Source organism: Leptidea sinapis, chromosome 36 (genome assembly GCF_905404315.1).
Source record: "Leptidea sinapis chromosome 36, ilLepSina1.1, whole genome shotgun sequence".
In the NCBI taxonomy this organism is placed as follows: Eukaryota; Metazoa; Arthropoda; class Insecta; order Lepidoptera; family Pieridae; genus Leptidea; species Leptidea sinapis.
Genome location: NC_066300.1, coordinates 3,573,299 through 3,589,312, shown reverse-complemented (window position 1 = coordinate 3,589,312; position 16,014 = coordinate 3,573,299). Strand labels below are relative to the sequence as shown.

The 16,014-nt window shown below is 35.0% G+C and overlaps 1 protein-coding gene across 1 annotated transcript; it reads left to right on the top strand.

Annotated features, from left to right (window-relative positions):
- The first annotated feature begins 1,614 nt into the window (after positions 1-1,614).
- On the top strand, positions 1,615-15,081 carry LOC126975593 (protein krasavietz). Its single transcript, XM_050823546.1, has 11 exons — positions 1,615-1,798; positions 2,121-2,192; positions 6,913-7,089; positions 7,667-7,767; positions 7,996-8,061; positions 8,609-8,681; positions 9,910-10,075; positions 11,195-11,435; positions 11,679-11,825; positions 13,469-13,664; positions 14,167-15,081. The coding sequence occupies exons 2-11, from the start codon at positions 2,132-2,134 to the stop codon at positions 14,193-14,195; spliced, it is 1,257 nt and encodes a 418-aa protein (XP_050679503.1). The 5' UTR covers positions 1,615-1,798; positions 2,121-2,131; the 3' UTR covers positions 14,196-15,081.
- Positions 15,082-16,014: the final 933 nt, after the last annotated feature.

Genomic DNA, 16,014 nt, shown 5'->3' with positions numbered 1-16,014 from the left:
CGATGCGGGACTCGAACCCACGACCTCCGGCGTTCCGTGCCGGTGCTCTAACCAACTGAGCTAACCGTTCGAGTAACGCCTCGCTATAAAATCTTGATTGCTTTGTTCAACTCTCAGGTTGTGGCTTCATCTACAGGATCTACTTTACAGTTGATAACCTGCTCAACCCCAATATTTGCATATTAGGAAATTTACTTGAGATGTCGCTCTTGTAAATCTAAACAATATGTTATGCTTTTAAAGTGATAACCCCCACTTCTAGGATTAATTCACAAATAAAATTTGAAATACAAAATTTTATGAACGATGCGGGACTCGAACCAACGACCTCCGGCTTTCCGTGCCGATGCTCTAACAAAATTTTATGAACGAAATTGTTTTTTGGGAGCCGTCGTTAGTAAAATTGTAAAAATTACCTTACAGGACCCTTACTGTAAATAAATTTCGGTTTTGTTTTGTTATGTCTGTATGTTTTTCATTATTTTATGTACAAATAATTGATATCATCAATGTGGCTATATACTGTAATTTTTTTTTTTAAATCAATGACACTTTATGGACCTAATTTCAATGCAGTATTACTACTTTAAAACTTATACTACATGAACTCATGAATGAATCGTATTTAAGGCATAAATCACGGTGTACGGTAAAATATCATATCTGATGGATGATTCTGTATTTATCTATTCATATACGAAGCAATTAGCAAATTAGATTTATCTCTTTTTCGCTTGCGATAATTGCATTTACTATCCTTCTTTGACAAGTAATTGTAATGTAGTGTGCTATTGCAATGTTAAATTATTATTCATGTGTGCGTTAGTGTATCATTTATAAACACCGAATGTTGTCTAGGTAACCTATCGATACTTTTAAATATCATTGTTGTAAACGCAGAAATGTGTAGATATATCAGACGAAGCTTATTATGGTGTCATTTGTGGCATGTGCCATATTTCGGCTTTGATTTTGTATGACGTACGTATGTTTTAATGTGTTTAAAACGTTGATAAAACGTCATTGAGTAACGTGCATACACCCTATTGTCCTAGATTCGTAGGTGACTGAAACAAAAAGCATGTCTTTAAATAAAATTATAAGAAAAGAAAGCATGTGGACTTGTTATAATATTTTTTTATATTTCAGATATATATAAAAATGATATATTTTTAGTAATTTTGATATAATATTGAGAGACAGGTTCGGTTTTTACAGTTTTACTAATAAAAACATGTGGGGCAAATAAGCTTTTCTCTACAGTCGAGGGCCAATAAAAATATTAAACTGCTCTATGGCATGTTAGTCTAGGATAATTTTTAGTCATATGTTCTCCTTTCAAATTGTGATATTTTAAATAATTAATAAAGAACTGATCAAATTGTTGTGTTCTATTCATTAAATTTTAATATTAAATTATTGCTTATAAAAAATTTTGTATTCGTATTTTTTCTTATTGGTGAAATTCTGTATTGTGCACTGTTTTCAATTCAAAACATTGTATTTATGTCAAATTTGATGTAATTTTCTGGTAAAACTTTGTTTTAACTTTTGTTTTCTTGGAAATCGTTAATTTTTAATCAAATAACAAGTATTTAAAGCATTTTTTTTGCTTTTGTATCAATATTCCTTGTTCTAATATATAATACCGGATATCCGGTGACTCCATAGTCCATACACGTCTCTACTCTCTAGTCTAGAACAGAGAACGTCGCGGCGTTTCATTCTTTTCTGAACAGGCGCAGTCCACGAGAACTCGCAAAAGGAGTTAAAAGGCTCCTACATAACCTGTTAATATGTAAGTATCATAGAGTTAAGTAGCTAATAACTGTTATATCAGTAATTTGTTAGTATCTTGTATTTAACATATTTTCGTTAATCGTAAAAGACCTTGCCGAGTCATTAGTGAAGGTTCTAATTATTTCGCCGTGATTTTATTTGACGACGCCTGTCTCTTTTTATGAAGGCGTCGCCATGATGAACCCAATTAAAATAATGTTATTAATCATGTAATGTTAAAAGTTAGTTTGGTGATTGTGGGTCGATGACCTCGCGGCTCTCATTCTATCAGCTAACGGACCCCATAAGCTCCTCCACTAATGCCACGTGTAATGTTTCAGCAATATATTGTATGAGTCAGAAGGTAGAAAAACCAGTATTATCGGGTCAACGGATCAAGACCAGAAAAAGAGGTAAGTCAATTATTATCAGCGTGAAGTAGCTTAGGATTTATGCACGTGGTTCCAGACTTAAGTATAGCTCGCCTATACAAATACATTTAAATTAAATACAAGCATTTTAAAAGTTTTGAGTTTAAACCTAATAGGCTATAGTGGTTTTTGTCATTTGAATCATTATTTGACGCTGAAATTCAGTTCTGCTTTCAGTCCAGTTCTGCTTGTAATCAAACTTGGTAGGTAGGTCAATTTTATACATTGGAACTTTTCTTTAAACCATTGCTTGAAGTCTACCCAGTAATTTAAGTTAATGATAGTAATTTAATTAAGTTTAATGTTAATAATTTAGCACCTGTGAGGTCACTGACCTGATGCACTTCCCTGACTCCCATTTGGCACACAGCTTCTTTGTTCTCTTACCTCGAACCTTTTTCAGTACATCCTCAATGTGATTATGATATTATGTATGCTCAGGTAGATCATTCCTAACGGTTCCCTCCACTTAAATTTTCAAATACTCCCTATCTTTCAGATAAGCTGTTGTATTGTTGGATATAGCATAATATTATATAAACCACACAGTAATTGTAATGATATAAATTCCAACATAGTAATATATTTAGTATTATATTATAGTTTTTTATTTTCTCCTATCTGTTTCTCAGTTTTATTAATACTCATCATACTCCTCACCCCGGCTCGTTGGCACTATACATCAAATACACACATAGCCCAACTTTTTATGGTTATCTTCACTTTTTAAAAGTATTTGGGTGCCTAGTACTTTTTTCCAAGTATTTTTTATACTAGTACCAATTTATTTGTCTAAACTTTCCAATATGGACCATCCATATAAGAGGTTTTAGGGTGGAGGGCTTGAGCTAAAGTTTATCCAGTATTTTTTTCATGCATTTCATATTTAATAAAATAATTTTTTGGCCTTGATCTTCCCTGATGTTACTTGCTGTAGATAATTGTATTGATGTGGATATTCTTTCTCATTGTTATTTACATGTCTTGTCCTGTTTTTGATAGATCAAAGTCAGACCCATTAGGTGACTTTGTTTTTCAATGTAGTAAGTTCCGAATGAGAGGAGGCAAAAACTATTAAATTATTTAATCTAAAATAACTTATTTTTGTTTCCTCAAAATTTTGGCCCGTAAACTAACAACAGATTTCATCTATAACTGCAGCAATAAGTTTTGGGGGTAGGTTTGATAGGACCTTAGCATAGTTTTGGTGTCATTAATTATTTATTTTCCTTTATCTAGCTAGATTTATTGTTTTAGTGAATTAATATTATAATATTAATTTAATTAAATACAAATGTTATGATGCTTTTTTTATCTACCATTTATAGAGTGGATAACATAATTATTTTCAATTTATATGAATTCTCTTCCCAGAGCCATTGTAACAATTTTAAGGCAGATAATATATTACGATATAAATATGCAAATTAAGAGATTTCCTTGATAATGACTTAAACTATTATTTTTTATTAAGTTTGTATAATTATTATAAGCAAGACTTCTCATTACACAATAGTACAAAACAGGTGGACTCCTTGTAGGTGATATATTCCAATCTTGCTATTGTTCTAAGAATGTTCCAGAGCCAGAAGCTGCATGTTTAGAATGAGGCTTTTGCTAGTTTGTGAATCACGGCGCGGCGGCCGCTCGACCTTGTATAGATAAAAACAAGCGCCATATTTTGTCGCGCAAATGTCGCCTGTATGACAAATATCTTAACATACATTATTAACCAACACCTGGAACATATATTAATTCAATATGTCATTGATGCCATAGTAATGACTGTCTGTTTACATAAGTGGTTGTCAAACAGCTAAACAGACCTGATTTAAATAAATGCTGGTAAAAATTTTGATATTCTGAATAAATATAATGTTAATGTTAACCAGGAAAAAATAGGAAATTTGAACCAAACTTTAATTAAAGTTGTCTAGAAAAAGTGAGATATGAATCATATAAAAGCAAAACAAGCAATATCCTTTTTTGACAGTTACTGGTAAATCGAAAAAAACTTTATTAAGACACGTACAGTTGCATTTTCATGGAAACAAATTTACATTATGATTAATAGATGTTAATATTTTGTTAATACAATTCAAAACAACAAATAATTAAAACGATTAATTAAAAAAAAGCAAAACATAAATGGATTTTGCTGTATTTGAATTTGACATTTGATAATTGCTGTATTTGAATCTCACTTCAACGGATGTTGCTGTGTTTGTTCCTAACTTCTAAATTATGACGCCATATTGAATACAGATATTGAGGAACAAACATTTTTGATACTTTTTGCGGAATCCTGTACTTACCATGTTTGCATGAAGTAGTTTACTAACTAACATTTTTCATGCCTAGTTGAAAGAAGTTGAAAAAGATGTTTCAAATAAATAAAAATAATAAATCAGAATACTATTTGTATTTAATCAAATTAAGGTAACTTTAGCCACAATATTTATGGAATTGTACCTATAGATAATAATTATTAAACATACAAATCTGTGAATGTTTCTTGCGGTTCACAAATCATGTCAGACATATTGTGTGTGCCTCCTTGGGTGTCACTTTCTTCACTGGACTGATTATGAGACACCAAATTAACATAAAAACTCAAGCGCTCAATAGATTCCCAATTGTTGCCATAGTGATTAGTTAATAATTTGCGGACATCTGTTGCTTTTGCTACGCTGACACTATTGGTTGCAAAAATTTCCCTCGGATTGAGACTAGATGTAAGCACACCTGGCAGGTTTACATTTTTGAAAGTACTATCGTCATGTTTGTAATGTATGTTTCCTTTAATCAAAATATTTCCTTCCTTCTTTGAACGTTTTAGTTCATAACGTTTGTAGCTTTTAAATTTGAAATGCCATTTGCCTACAGGCTTAAAAACATCCGCAGCTGCATCTTTCCAATCAAATACTTTACAGTGATTTCCTAAAGTTATAAGTGTTGCGCATTCTTTAATTATTTCGTGATATTCTTCTGGATTAGCGATTATCTCCCTTTTTCTAATTTATTTTTCAATCCTAGCAAACACCCTGTCAGGGGGTATAAATGAGTGACCCACTACAGGAAATATAAGCTCCACACTTTTTATATGGGAGGGGGCTTCAGAAAGCCACTTCGCACACATTCCCACAACTGTTGTATTTTTGTTCTGTCCAGCGCAACCATCGGCTATCAAGCGAACTGTCTTGATACCAATTAAATCAGTATTTTGTAGTCTATGATAAATAGCTGATGCAATTTGGTTTGACGCTTTAGGGAAAGAATTTTCTGTTTCTTTCGAGCATTTTTCTGGGAAACGCGATCTCCACCCCTTTTTTCAGTGAGTAAAACTCCATTTTCAAAATATTCTTTCATTACCGTTTGGACCCGGTACTTAGTAATTTGTAGCACTTTCAAAAAGAATGTTTGACAAACAGGCACTCGCTTCTTTGAAGAGAGGCTGTACATGAAGTAGCTAATTTGAAAAGATTTTGGCTTGTGCTTGTTATTTTTTGGACGATGACGTTGAATCGACTTTACTGAGCAGTGTTTCAATAAGAAAGCATCTTGATTAGTTTTATCCTTAAATTTATAAAATCCTTCAAAAAATGATTTAACATCGAACATTTTTAGATTTTTGCACTCAAATTTTTTATTATGATTACATAACGGTCTGACAGCAAATGTTTTCGGTGAATACCTAAAACAAAGCAATAGTTGAAAGGGAGTCAAAGTTGATATAAAAGTTTCATCGATGTAAAACAACTATAGACAACTGGCTTAAAAGCTTTTGAGCCGCTTTGGAAACACACATTAACAAAGAAACTTACAAAAAAAAATCTTTTTATCTTATAATCATAAAACAGCTTTATTACCGCAGTTGTAAAAAAGCAGCTTAAATTTCTTTAGCACATTTAGAGAAAAAAGAAACGTAATTTAAATAAACATACAAGCAACCAAATAACTCTAAATAAATACCAACAAAATAAATGTATCAAAATGATGTGATCATACTAATGACATGTATACAAACCTTTCAACTTTGGCCACATTCCTTTTCCAATTTTCGGGATGTGCAATACGTTTTCGAGCTATACGATTATCTACAGCTACAGGAGAACAATCCATGATTAAAGTTTTCCACGAATTTTCCACTAGAACTTAAAAAAATATTTAAAAATACAAGATAACACGGAGAGGTCTCTAGCTTCCAAAACAATAGACGCCATACTAATTCGTGATACATGAGGGGCTGTGATTGGCCAATTAGGATATTGCTATGTATGCATTTGACAAACGTGGATTTTGCTTGGTTTGCAATCAACAGTGTTTTTCGTGGCTATTTTAATATGGGATGTTGCTACTTTTGAAGCGACGTGACTTAGAAATCTAGGTAACAATTAAATAAACAGTTAAGCGGCAGCAAAATGTCAAATTTAAAAATTAATGGATATTGCTGCTTTTGCTTTTATAGGATTCATATAGTATATTTTTGTTTTATTACTATTATTTTCCTTTATATCTTTATATTGTATTATATTAAATATTTCTCTTTCAAATTTTTGATGAAAATTAATTAAAATTATACTAAAGTGGATACTAAAAAGATGGGCTTAATAAAATATCTACTAGATGCTACAATTTTAAATTATTGTCTCGTATTATTTCAACAGAGAGCTATGATGTCATATTGTTATGTTTGTTTCAGATGAGAAAGAGAAGTACGACCCTAACGGGTTCCGCGACGCACTGGTCCAGGGGCTGGAGCGCGCCGCAGGAGACCTGGACGCGGCCTACAAGTTCCTAGACGCGGCCGGCTCCAAGCTTGACTATCGCCGCTATGGCGAGGTCATCTTCGACGTGCTTATCGCCGGGGGGCTGCTACGTACGTACTCAACCACACAACAACACACACACAACCAGACTGATATAAGAGAAACAAGAAGAAAACTTTAATAGGTTGCAGGTTCTGTTAGAACTGCTGTGGTCCTAACGCGAAAAGATCTTTTTTTAATAACAATTAGGGACAAGACTAGCAGGATGTTCAGCTGATGGTACTTGATACAGCCTGCCCGCTACAATTCAGTTCCGCTCTAAGTCTCATTTGCCCTTCAGACCGAAACACAATAATACTTACACATTACTGCTTCACGGCAGAAAATGTCGCCGACTTAGGTGTGGCAAATCTTAACTTATTATGTACCAGAGAAATTGCAATTTCCTGCAAGCAGGTCGTAGTTATGAAATTTGAAAAACTACTCCAAAAAATCAAACTCACATCTCATGGTGATATAAATAGCTCACATTAATCCAATTATAAAAAAACATGATGAAACAACTGGCTAGAGTCCTGACCTCTGATGAGAACTCCATCTCGTTCGTTTTTATACTGATCTATAATACAGCCATTACTACATATTTGTCTGTCTATGTTTGTATTTGACATTTGTGTATGTGTGCAGTTCCCGGCGGTTCCGTGTCGATGGATGGGGAATCACCTAAAACCAATACATGCATATTCAATGCCAGTGAGGATATGGACTCCATGCGAAACTTTGAGCAGGTAAATTTTATCCCCTTGTTTTTTAACCAACTAGTATTTATTATTTCATTATAATTGATGAATATTTTCCTTGTTTTTTGAATGATAATTGTACTAATAATAAAACTTTAAATGATATGAGGATTTGGTTGGGGAGCTTCTCTTGTATATGGTGTCTATTAGATTATTACAGTGATTTTTTCAATATCTGATTAAAACAGTCTTAAATATTAAAGGTTCATTCTACAGGTATTCGTGAAGTTGATGCGCCGATACAAATATCTTGAAAAAATGTTTGAGGAGGAAATGAAAAAGGTAATTGTAACAAAATAACATGTTTTACTATCATCAGATATAATTATTTTTGTGCCTCAATATTAGGACAGTGTCAATAAAAATTGTAAAAGTCAAGGAGATTGTGTTGAAACATGTATTAGAGCCCTTAAACTTAACCAAGTATGAAAAAAAAAGCATTAAGCATTGGCTTATTTTTGTAATTGAGGACAAACAAACATACAGGTCAGCTTATGGTATGTGATCACCACAGCACAAACTCTTGTAATACCAGAGGAACACAATAGTGAGTGCAACATCTTTATAGTCTAATAAACATATGTACATAGGTACAACAATCTCCTCCTTAACTTTCTGGTTGAGGCCAGGCGTGCTAGCGCAAGAAGGGAGCACAATCAATCCTAGGATTTAAGTGCATCTAAATCTCCAAATCATAATAATAATAGGTACAACTAATATGAAAAAATCATAATATACTAGAAATATTGTGGACCTTAATATTTATGACATGTACTTAAGTTACATGTCATGAGAGACATTATTATTGGTAAAATGTGTGGTGTTGCAGGTGCTGGTGTACATAAAAGGTTTTGACCCAGAACAACGCATCAAATTGGCGAGAATGACTGCACTTTGGATCTGTAAGTATTTCTGCTGTCAAATAAGATCAATGTTTCACTTCACTTCATGCAGTCACTCCAGGACTCAAATGACATTCCACTGATAGGTAGCTTTTAACAACTAGGTATTGAATTTTTCATGGAGGTTCCAGACATGGGCATGCCTCAGTCTATAATCTATATGGTTGGAATCCCTTTCAAGTGTGTGGATTATCACCCTCCATTTTCATAAGCATTTGATCTGATGGGCTGGTCTGCAAATAACATTAAATTTGAGTAAGGAAAGGTTTCAAAAGCCAACTGAAAGCTAAATTGGGCTTTCCTTGGTAATAATAGGTGTCTGCAAAGCTTTATTTAATTTTGCTTGTTTAGTCACCACCTCACCAGCTTGCTCTTGTGTAAAAGTATTTTATTTAAAATTGCATAAAATCGCAAAGCCATGCTATTTAAATTAAAAAAAAATCCAATTAAATCCAAATTTGTAGCTATGGTAAAGTAAACAACATATTTACCTACAAAATGGAATATAAGTCTGTTGAAAAACACCTTTCAAATAAAATTAGCTCTCTGGAATAATTAATTATTCCATGCACCTGTCCTGACAAAGTTGGTCCCGAATTTTAGTCACTACCTTAAGTTAATTATTATTACTACAATAAATAATTCCATACTCTCCTTATTTTCTTCACTAATGTTTATTTTCTATTAAATTGATTAAAATCTTTCTTTTTGTCATAGTGATGGTATACCAAAATGATAATATTGTTTATCATGTTTATTGCACTGCACACATTAGAGCCAAAACTGATGATTCTTAATCGTTTTGGTGTCGAAGTGTTGCTACAGCATGTGCCACAGGTGTCTGGCTTCATGGTTGGTGCACTCCAGTCATGGATGTGGCATCTGTGGCGACATTCTTTTTAGTTTTTTTTTTGTACTTCATATGCAATATGATTTTTTTTAAATTTATGAGAGGAATATATTATTTATAATAATTGTTTCTTCAGTGATGCAAATTATTTTTTGCAATGTCAGTCAGTATTTAACCATTGAACAGTAGAAATAACGTAAAAACTTATTTGTTTGCCATTAATTTATCACAATTATTATTAAAAGAAAGGTTAGCTATTATTGTATAGAAAACTATCCAGCTATAAACATCTTACATCAGTAATGTGTCAAATGAAGGAATATATTACATAGGGAATTGATTTGTATTTATAAATTAAGTATAGTGGTTGTGGTGCAGGCAACGGATGTGTGCCGCCGTCTGTACTGCTGGTGCTGGTCAATGAGCACTTGCTGAAGGAGAACGTGGCACTGGAGTTTGTGCTGGAGGTGTTTGTGACCATCAAGCAGGAACGCGGCGTCGCCTCGCTCGTCACCGCGCTTAAGAAAGGACAACTGGAGGGCAGGTGACTAATACACCAGTTATTACATTATTAAGCCCACTTATTTACAATAATTAAGAATCCTACATACCCAAACAACAAATGATGTGATATTATTTTGTGCAGCGAATGATGTCAGACTGTTTGGGGTACAGAGAGCGCGATGTGTACTGCCTCGCCACTTTATTGGTGGCGCAGTCATAAATATTGCTACATTTTGTTGCTACAATAAGGAATGAACTCTTATTATTGCAAAGTACAATTGTATTTATTTAATTATTGTGTTGTAATTAAATTATTACCTATTATTCGAGAAATACCTTTAATAAATAAATAGAAGAAATACAAAATAAATGTAATTAATTTTATAAGCAAAAGTAGTTTAAGAACTTTATCTACACCCATGCTTTAAATCCTCTATTAAAGATTCTGAAACAGTGAGCTTATTGCCAACATTAAAACACCCAATGTTCTAATAACCATTACATCATCCAAACGAATGTTGTAATTTTGTACTGAATTTCATAAAAACACTCCCTATGTTTTTTTTCAATCCCTTCATGCGCAAAGAGTTTCAACAGACAGCCACATTCTTATAGCTCGATGCGTGGTATCTGTATGAATTTCAAAAAAAGAACATTTTAGTTAGGCGCGTTCCACTCAACCAGAACGTCGCGCGCCGTAAAAAAAAGTAGGTTATTCGAATCCCCGCCATTTTTCTTCGATATTTTTATTGTTTAGTTTACAAATAATGAGCGATTCATTTTAAACGCTGCAAAAGAACATTATATTCGAGTGAAGTTTAATTAAACTAGTCCTAGTAGTAACCTAATATAGAATGAAAAAATAAAAAATTGTTTCATTCTATATTAGGTTACTACTAGGACTAGTGTTTTAATGTTAGCAGTGAGCTAAATGTTTCAGAATCTTTTCGAGGATTCATATTCTGTGTGTAAATAAAGTCTTGTATGCAACTGTTGATAATTAGGTATTAAAACACTCATGTGATACTATTATCACTCTCGCCTCGTGTGATAAATCCACATTCGTGTTTTAATACCCCTTATTATACAACAGTTGCATAAATAACTATTATAGTGTTTGTCTCATTGAGTGATGTAGTTTTGTTTTGTCGCGACGCAGGCTGCTGGAATTCCTGCCGCTGAACCGGCGCAGCGAGGAGTCGCTGGCGGCCATGTTCGGCGCGCGCGGGCTTGGCGAGGTGGTGCGGCTGCACCGCGCGCAGGCCTCGCAGGAGGCGCGCCGCGACCTCACGCGCGCGCTCACCGACGAGCTGGCGGAGCGGCCCGCGCGGGACATCGTGCCCGACCTGCGCGACATGGCGGCGCGCCACGACATCCCCGACTACGAGGTGGTGGCCATCGTGAGTGTCGCGTACTCCTCACACACACACCACTCGCACTCGCACATGATGATACTCGATGACGAGTCGTAGTGCCCGCGCGGCTGACGCTACGTCCCCGCTGCGAGAGTATTTCGAGCGGCGGCGGACTGGCACCGGCTCGTGCGCTCGCGTTGACGATGTGGCAATCTGATGAATGCAGTACTGGTCTGCAGTGAGATGGTGAGACGGGGCAGGAGTGGATACAGTCGCGTGTGCTTACAGATATGGCAGTGCGTGATGGCGCGCGGCGAGTGGAACAAGAAGGAGGAGCTCCTGGCGGAGCAGGCGGCCAAACACCTGCGGCAATACACTCCGCTGCTGGCCGCCTTCACGCAGACCGCCAAGGCCGAGATCGCGCTGCTCACTAAAGTGAGTTATTGATACATATTGAATTCTATTCACTGAATATTCAGCCCTTATTAATATTATATATTAGGCGGCTGCATGATTTTGTTTATGAGTGAGGATTAATATTTCTTAACCTTATTCTGTATGATAATTGACATAGATATGAAGTAGAATGCGAGTAGACACGACTAAAAATAATTTCAAATTAAATACACATTTTATTTTAAATGTTTTAAAATATCTTGAAAACCCCTGACTTATTTAATCTACCAGTAAACTAAGATCATCGTCCTAAAGTCAGTCCATGGTTGTTTGTCGCCACCCGCGCGGCCTTCGCAGGTTTATGAATGAAATGGGTGTGTGGGGATAAATTAGTCCAAACTTTTATAACTACGTATATGTTATATTCTTCTTTTTTAATGAGATTATTTCCTGAAAATCGATATTTATATGTACTCAATACTTAATACCAACGCACGCCTAAAGATATAGTACAGGATTTTTTTAACACCCTGTATAGATAATTGTGCAATGTTTGATATTAACAATGTATATTGCATTAGACAGAATGGTTCTTGGTGAACACCAGCTTGTGACATGCACTCAAGTAGAACAGGAGTGAATACAACACACTCACTTCTGTGTGGAAACAGTGCCACAGTACACAGTGATAGTTAATGTGAATGCTGATTTATGGAAGAGCCCATACTTTCGCTAAACATCTTTCACTTACAAATGAGTCCTACAAAAATCATAGTTGTTGAATATTCACTTTTGAACTCCGAATGTGAAGTAGTATAGTAAAATTAGCTTAAAATTTAGCCTAATAGTCAGAACTTAACAAAGCAAATAGTCTTAAATTTCCAAACATTTAACATGTTTAAAATGCTGGGTGGATTTTTCGCGGCACACTGAATCCCGTATCATAGAAAATATGTCAAGAACATCTTTCTAGAATTTAATTTCATTTAATACACTGCTTTCGTCGTTCATCTCTGACATCGATACTCATATTTATGTTCTGAATTTCTTGGTGTCTAAAATATTATGTTTTTGTCTGCTTTTTGGTTATTATTTGGAACATATATAATTTGGTTGGCGTTTTTTATAGTTGTACTAGCTGCCCCGACAGACGTTGTTCCGCAGATAATAAAAAAATACTGTTTTATAAGAAATTGCCACTAATATTTCAAAACAGAATTGTTTCGTAGAAATGCTCCCTGTTGTTCTAATGAAATTGTTTCACAGCGGATCTGTCAAACCGTGCGTCACTAAATTCTCTCATAGAAAATATGTCCAAACAAAACAAATATTGACAATAAAAATAATTATGGGTCACAAAGGACACTTCCTGAAAAACAATAAGTTACTTGAAATAAATGGCTCTCTGTACCGAGATAAACCCGTGAGATTTTCGTGGTACTTATCTGATAAAAATGTTATGTATTTTTTCTATATTTTATTCTCTATTAACACGGACACTGATCGTTTTTCACGGCCGGCGTTAGGTTGAAACGCCATGACAGTGACGTATTTTTACATAAACTAAAAGCTTTTAGAAAATGTAAAAAGATAAAGTGAATATCAACAACCATGCATATATATATACACATGTTTTACCAGTGTCTCAAAAGCACGCAACTAGCCCATTATTGTGTTTGTAGGTCCAGGAGTACTGCTACGAGAACATGAACTTCATGCGCGCGTTTAGCAAGCTGGTGGTGATGCTGTACAAGAGCAACGTTCTCTCGGAGGAGGTGATCTTGCGTTGGTACCGCGACCCCAACTCCTCTAAGGGGAAGCTGATGTTCCTCGAGCAGATGAAGAAGTTTGTCGAGTGGCTGCAGAGCGCCGAGGAGGGTACGTAGCCAACCTATTGAATTACATATTAAAACAATTTGCTATTTTTAACGTGATATCCCTTACTTCTGGCATCAATAATTATACTAGTTAAATTAGTAACCAAAATTTTTGAATGACTAGCTGACTCGTTGAGCACGAACGAATTACATATTGTTAAAATCTAACCTGCGCGGATTCCCGCATCGTCCAAAACTCGTACAAACAGTAATATCAATTATCAAATGTAGAAATGTAGTCCAGATTTTGCTCACAGTTGGTGATAATCTAAAAATATTACCCCATCCCCTGTAGGGAATGGCATTTTAGGCTGGTTTGCATCAACTAACTTTAGCAATAACAAACATGTAAGCTCAAAATGTGTTGAAACATTTGAATTGTTAATGATATTTCACTTTTTAATTTTTAACATTAACTAAGGACTTCGATTCGTTTGTTTAAATACCAATATAGTGATTTTTTGTATACATCAGATAATATACGTAGGCACATTGTATTGCAGAGTCTGAGAGTGGGGAGGAAGAAGATTAGATTAAGTACAGCAGTGAGACTGACGCGCGCCGTTCACGTTCACGTCCACGTCATGCCAGCATACAGAACACACGCACCGAGGGACCGCGGTGGAATTTGTTTCAAATAAGTCATGTTTCGCCTCGTTGAAAATGTTACTGGAGTAGTTTAGTGGTGGTGACTGAGAGCCTAATGTTAATTGTAGAGATGGAGTTTGGTACATTTTGTCAATGACTTTTTCTAAATCTTTTTCTAAGCTCAGTGTGCAAGTAATTGTGTTTCGAAATCATCTTGGACACAATACACATGAAGTAATGTAGCAATCTGTACAGTCGTAATATGCGAAATACCTCATCAGAAATGACGTCACGACCCTCGTGGACGGCGCCGCATTCATCAATAATAAACACGCAATAGTGTCGTTCACAAACTGGTCGCGACTGAACGACTGCGTTCAGTTATATATTTTGGTATTTACTTAGCACACTGTCTAAAGGTGTATGTATCATTCCCAATTTGTGTTTGTAATGATGACTTGTGATTCTACTAAATTTTAATCTTAAAAGGTTTCAATCGCAATTTTGTTTTGTATTGAACCCTTAACACATTGATTACGAAATTATTGTTGTTTTACAATAGAGTTAAAATGTTCTGGGAATGTGTCATTAATAATTCACTTAATTATCAATTAATAAATAAATAGCAATGCAGTCGCGTTCGGTTTCCGCACGACACGACAGCAGAAACGACATAATATTGTAATAATAAGCATAAAGTAAATGTAAGGCCTCGGGCTCATTTGCTACCATATTGTATATTATTCATTTCTAAAGTAACATGTTGATGAAATAACAATATTTTTTATTCAATTTTTCTAGTAAAATTATAATAAATGTGGCGACACATCTGTGCTTGTATTATTTCACACTTCCCAATTTCTAATAACATGATTCTTAGCGACATTTTGTAACGTTTTTGTTCAACATGAATTTGGAAATACATTTTATGAAACACTACTGAAGTTGCTGCTCATACATACGGATGTTGTGTGGTTCAAAATTGTCGATATATTTTTTTTTTGGGAATTTTGAATATGGTTCATTTTTTCCCCCTTTCTGCAAACTTCTCAAGAGAACTATAGAAGTCACTTTATTCGACATTGGTCGGCGTTTTGCCAAGAGATACCTGCATAACAATGCATGGTGACCGCCTGGTCACCGTACTACGGGTCAACAAGGACAGGGTTGTCACCACTGAAAAGAGGTGCACTTAGGGATAAATATATATTGATTTTTATGGTAATATTACTTATTTACTTAAAGGCCAATTTTTATATGAAAGGAAAGAGGAGGACAAACGAGCGTACGGATCACTTGATGTTAAGTGATCACCGCTGCCCACATTCTCTTGCAACACCAGTGGAATCACAGGAGCGTTGCCAGCATTTTAGACTGTGTACGTGCTTGTAGATACCAACCCATGCCGTATCTTCCCGGAAACTGAACAAGGAAGCACAGCTTGGTTGTACTTCCACGTACAAGGAAAGTTCATTAAAAACTGCACTTTAGATACTGCGGTCTGTGGAGGAACAACACATCCAGATGGTGGGGATGATATTCTAATTTTCTGATAGCACGTCACGTAACCTGCACTGGTGCCTCTCCATTCCATGAGTTAAATAATAGTTTATTTAAATGCAAAAAAACAGGTTAGTTTTTAGGAGAATAATTGTACCAAACCTACAAAAGGTGCATAAGTGTACCTTCCTATTAATATATGTATTTTATGAAGGCCAAGCAAATCTACAATATCCTAAAAACTGGATGGAGTTCTCATATTG